The following is a 5,701-nucleotide window of genomic DNA, read 5'->3' as shown; positions in this document are numbered from 1 at the left end:
TCAACCAAGTCTTTTTGGCTCATCGTGTTCCATTAGTGAACGGCTTTTTGAGCCACAGGTAGCCACTTCTATCAATGGCGATTTTAGAGGTGGCTTTCGGTTTTTTTATTTGAATTGTATAGCAACGGCCTTTAAAACCCGTTGAAAGCGCTGATTGCCGGAGCGAGGGGCGTAACTGGTTCACCGCAGGGCTTTCACTGTTACCCGAGAGCGCTTCATAGCACAGGAAACTGTGACGTGTAATTGAGTTTTCCCTTATCTTCCACATTCCAGGCCACAACGTCATTTTGGACAGCTCCAAGCCGAAAACGCTCTCATCGGATTGGGAGCATTCGTGGCGATGGCGGGTATCGCTGTTTTGATTATTCTTGGAACGGTGATGTTTGTAACTCACCGCGGCAAAATAAGTGCACAGGCTTGACCCACGCGGGCCGGGAATCACTTCCACGCGCCAGGTACCAATCAAATCGGTGTTCGAAGCAGAGGAGCTCGTTTGGCAGAGGTATGCAATTATCACGACACCAAATACGTTTTGCTTAAAGCACGACAAGTAAAAAATTAATGATCTTCTTCTTGGAATTGCTAATCTCAGTCTGTTGGTTTAGTTAACACAGTAAACTTCTACTAAACCTTTGGAGCTTGTTCTACCGGCATAACCATGCATATGATTGTTAACCCGTTCCACGTTTTTTTACAAGTTCGGCAATTACTGAAGCGTCAGGCTCGGCCAAGTAGTCCTCTAGCATCTTCGACATCGATTCTGGAAAAACAAAAAAAAAATAAAGACAGCTCTAAATATAGCTGGTTCTTTCGAGCATACACAATGCGCCGATGCAAATGGCTTCTTGTAGGACGATGATGTCTTCGAATTCCTTACAAAAGATGACGTTTAGAGATATCTATAGGAGAACGGAAACACCAAAAGCGACATCACGAGGTGATAAAATGAGCCATCTTCACCAGTTAATAAAAATCCAGAAAAGTCTGAACCAAAACAGTTTGTCCATCATGGCCAATGTGAAGTATATCCTTTAAATATGCAACTGTGCAAGCGTGATAGGCATGTGGAAATTACGTATGTGACAAAAGCGTGTTAGAGGAAACTTTGAATTGTTTACAATACGGAGCTACAATCAGACAAAACTGTTGGCAAGGTTAGCACTTTTGACGTCTTCATTGCTCCTCTCCTCTCCCCTCTCCCCTCATTCAATGTTGTGCATAACTGAATGGTTTTAGTGGGAAATTGTTGAGGTACCTTCCAACATTGAATAGGGGGGAGGGGTCTATATAAGAGAAGGTGAAACTATTTCTTTTGCGCTTTAACATAAGTGGGTTGAAGTGCATACAGCTCTGGTGCAGTTCATTTACGTAACTTTCCCAACTACTTTTGTCTATTGTAGCAGCTCGTCATCATGCCATCTTATGCCTATTTGATTCCTATCGTCAGTTTTCCAATTTGAAAGTATTCTTGTTTTCTGAGTTAAACTTGAACTTCGCTTACCATTTTTTTGAAAATTCCAGCGTGACATCATCGCCAACTAGCACAAATGGCGCCCAGTGCTTTATAGCGCAATACTGCTTTGACTCTCGCAAAGATTTCATTGTTTGTTGAAGAGCTGCACTTGCACTTTTTCCATCTACCAGGTGCTGGTAGAAGCTCCTCATAAACAGCAACGTTGCCTCGTCATCAATTGCCCAGAGTGATACCAAAACAGACCGAGCTCCAGCACACAGGAAAGCCCTTGCAATTCCCACCACTCCCTCAGAATTCACTTCTCCCCGGCCACTATGACAACAGCTCAGCACAACTAGTCTTGCTCGAAGAGAAATTGTCTGAACATCCGACATCTTCAAAATGAAGTCTTCCTCTTTGGGTATTGGCGATTTCCGTTCGGAATTTGGGGCTAAAGCAATTTCTCCCGTTTTTTGGCATCCATGTGCTGCAATGTGAACTAAAGCAACTGCTTTCATACTTTTCAGCACCTCAGCTTTCGTGGCACTTTTTCCAGTCAGCGGTGTTGTCTGCAGAAGTTTTGCAATCATCTCTACTTCTTTTTTTGCGCACGGAAGCTGTTTCAAACTGGGCTTCCCTTTCTTGTTAGGAACTTCCTTCAGCCACGGATCACCTACAAGCAGTGCGCCAGTCTTACTATGAAAGTCTTCAGGTGCACCAACGATCACATTAAAAGCGGTCAACGAAGGAAATGTGCGGATCCTGATAGATTCACTTAATGCAGAATATGGAGCCAAGCAAAATGGTCCATCGGGAACAACGATTAACTCATTTCCTTGGAGCAAGTCTGCAATTGGCCCGAGTAAGACATCATACAACGGTTGTAAAGAGTTAACGGAGGATGAAGATGGTAGAACTGTTTTCTCACTGATAGGTTTTTTGCTGCAAGACAGGTCATTGCGTAGTGGATCCAAAGAACGATTCTCGCATCTGACACCATCCCCTACGCCGATCCCTTTCAAAATAGTTTCCATCAACAAATCAGCACTTCCATTTGCGATTTCGATTTGTCGACAGCTGATGTTGCTGTCTTTTCTTAGCACCCAAAACGTGATCTTGCTATTGTCAAGTGCCACAAAAACGGCTTGTGAAGGTAAAAGCTCTAATGCAGCTGTAAGAGTTTGATTCGGAGCAAGTGCAGAAAATGACTGAGAGTCAATGCCGTATTGATCTTTCAAAATATCCATCAAAGCCTGTGCACGACCTTTCTCAGCAGCATACAGAGCTTCTTCAATCTCTCCATTCTTCAAAAGTGTCCTCCACAGAGCAGTGTATGATATGCGATAAGAATCACGAAAAGTTATTTTCCATTCATCTTCTGACTTCAGACTATGCCTTATTTCATCAAAATGTTTTATACTTAAACGATAGCAACTGAGTGTATTGCTCAAGGAACCCAAGATTTCATGATCATAACCTTTCGAATACCACGTTCTTCCCTCTCCTAGAACATCTCCAATTTCCTTGGAAATAGTAAGACTGTGTTCATGGTACTCCATGGCTTCCTTAAAATTACCTAGACTGAGATAGGCATTTCCCAGATTTTGATAGGCTGATCCCTCCCCAACCCTATTTCCTACTTCTTTGGCAATACTAAGATGTTTTTCGTAGTACTCAATGGCTTGTTTAAAATTACCTAGACTAAAATACCCATTTCCCAGATTTCCATAGGCTGATCCCTCCCCAGCCCTATTACCTACTTCTTTAGCAATACTAAGATGTTTTTCGTAGTACTCAATGGCTTGTTTAAAACTACCTAGACTAAGATACGCATTTCCCAGATTTCCATAGGTTGATCCCTCCCCATCCCTATTACTTACTTCTTTAGCAATACTAAGATGTTTTTCGTAGTACTCAATGGCTTGTTTAAAATTACCTAGATTGTGAAAGGCAATTCCCAGATTTCCATAGGTTAATCCTTCCCCAGCCCTATTACCTACTTCTTTAGCAATACTAAGATCTTTTTCGTAGAACTCAATGGCTTGTTTAAAATTACCTAGACTAAGATAGGCATTTCCCAGATTTCCATAAGCTGATCCCTCCATATCCCTATTTCCTACTTCTTTAGCAATACTAAGTTGTTTTTCGCTGTACTTAATAGCTTGTTTAAAGTTACCTAGACTGCGGTGGGCAACTCCCAGATTTCCATAAGCTGATCCCTTCCCATCCCTATCCCCTACTTCTTTAGCAATACTAAGATGTTTTTCGTAGTACTCAATGGCTTGTTTAAAATTACCTAGACTAAGATAGGCATTTCCCAGATTTCCATAGGCTGATCCCTCCCCAGCCCTATCCCCTACTTCTTTAGCAATACTAAGATGTTTTTCGTAGTACTCAATGGCTTGTTTAAAATTACCTAGACTAAGATACGCATTTCCCAGATTTCCATAGGTTGATCCATCTCCAGCCCTATTACCTACTTCTTTAGCAATACTAAGATGTTTTTCGTAGTACTCAATGGCTTGTTTAAAATTACCTAGACTAAGATAGGCATTTCCCAGATTTCCATAGGCTGATCCCTCCCCAGCCCTATCCCCTACTTCTTTAGCAATACTAAGATGTTTTTCGTAGTACTCAATGGCTTGTTTAAAATTACCTAGACTAAGATACGCATTTCCCAGATTTCCATAGGCTGATCCCTCCCCAGCCCTATTACCTACTTCTTTAGCAATACTAAGATGTTTTTCGTAGTACTCAATGGCTTGTTCAAAATTACCTAGATTGCGACAGGCATTTCCCAGATTTCCATAGGCTGATCCCTCGCCAGCCTTATTGCCTACTTCTTTAGCAATACTAAGATGTTTTTCGTAGTACTCAATGGCTTGTTTAAAATTACCTAGACTAAGGTATGCATTTCCCAGATTTCCATAGGTTGATCCCTCCCCAGCCTTATTGCCTACTTCTCTAGCAATACTAAGATGTTTTTCGTAGTACTCAATAGCTTGTTTAAAATTACCTAGACTAAGATAGGCATTTCCCAGATTTCCATAGGTTGATCCCTCCCCAGCCCTATCACCTACTTCTTTAGCAATACTAAGATCTTTTTCGTAGTACTCAATGGCTTGTTTAAAATTACCTAGATTGCGATAGGCATTTCCCAAATTTCCATAGGCTGATCCCTCGCCAGCCCTATTCCCTACTTCTTTAGCAATACTAAGATGTTTTTCGTAGTACTCAATAGCTTGTTTAAAATTACCTAGACCAAGATACGCATTTCCCAGATTTCCATAGGCTGATGCTTCCCCAGCCCTATTACCTACTTCTTTAGCAATACTAAGATGTTTTTCGTAGTACTCAATGGCTTGTTTAAAATTACCTAGACTAAGATAGGCATTTCCCAGATTTCCATAGGTTGATCCCTCCCCAGCCCTATCCCCTACTTCTTTAGCAATACTAAGATGTTTTTCGTAGTACTCAATGGCTTGTTTAAAATTACCTAGACTAAGATACGCATTTCCCAGATTTCCATTGGTTGATCCCTCCTCAGCCCTGCAGTTTATTTCTATGAAAGTATGTAATGCTTGTGCATAATTTTTTATGGCCTGTTGATAATCAGGTAGGTTGAGGTAAGCACCGCCGAGATGAAAATGAGCCCTTCCTTCACGATCCCTGTCTTCTACACTTATCGCAATGGCAAGCTCTAGCATTCGCTGCTCTACAGCCTCTAACTTCCTATCTACCATTCTTCAATACCTAAAAGACAATTAAAACTTTTTCGATGAGATGATCCATTGTCAAATCAAGGATGAACCTGGAAGGAAAGAAAGGTAAAGACACTTGATGTTTAATCTGCTTTTCGCTTCGAGACGTACACGTTTTTCCCACCCTATTCCCCCAGGGTGGTTAGTTAAGGGGTGGTATCAACGGGTTAACATGCACGGCGGGTTTGCCCTCACCTTTGCTGGAAGTAAATCACGATTCTAGATAAAATAATTCATTTGTTTTGTTAGCAAATTGTAACCAAAATATGCCAAAATCTTGGTCTCATTTTCTTGACGTGTTTCCAGAAAACAGAGCTGCACCTTGAGTTGAAGTAACAGAGCGAGAAGCATAAAGCAATAAGAGATTATGGATGACTGCAGCTTACCAATAACTCCATCTTTCTTTATTTCATAAGTCAACCACTGAGCAAAACAGTTCTGCTTTACCTGCTTAATTAATCATCAAGCAAATAAAAATAAATAACTC

General features: G+C 41.2%; 1 protein-coding gene across 1 annotated transcript; it reads right to left on the bottom strand.

Moving 5' to 3' along the window:
- Positions 1-369: 369 nt before the first annotated feature.
- On the bottom strand, positions 370-4,899 carry LOC138035394 (tetratricopeptide repeat protein 28-like; the record flags this gene model as incomplete). The annotated part of the gene is made up of 2 exons (XM_068882095.1): positions 370-760; positions 1,502-4,899. Coding segments are annotated over 2 exons (3,399 nt in total), but the record flags the coding sequence as incomplete, so codon positions are not given.
- Between the last annotated feature and the right edge of the window lie 802 nt (positions 4,900-5,701).

This window comes from Montipora capricornis, unplaced genomic scaffold (genome assembly GCF_036669925.1).
Source record: "Montipora capricornis isolate CH-2021 unplaced genomic scaffold, ASM3666992v2 scaffold_375, whole genome shotgun sequence".
NCBI lineage: Eukaryota > Metazoa > Cnidaria > Anthozoa > Scleractinia > Acroporidae > Montipora > Montipora capricornis.
The sequence above is the reverse complement of the archived record's forward strand: the minus strand, read 5'-3'. Positions and strand labels throughout refer to the sequence as shown.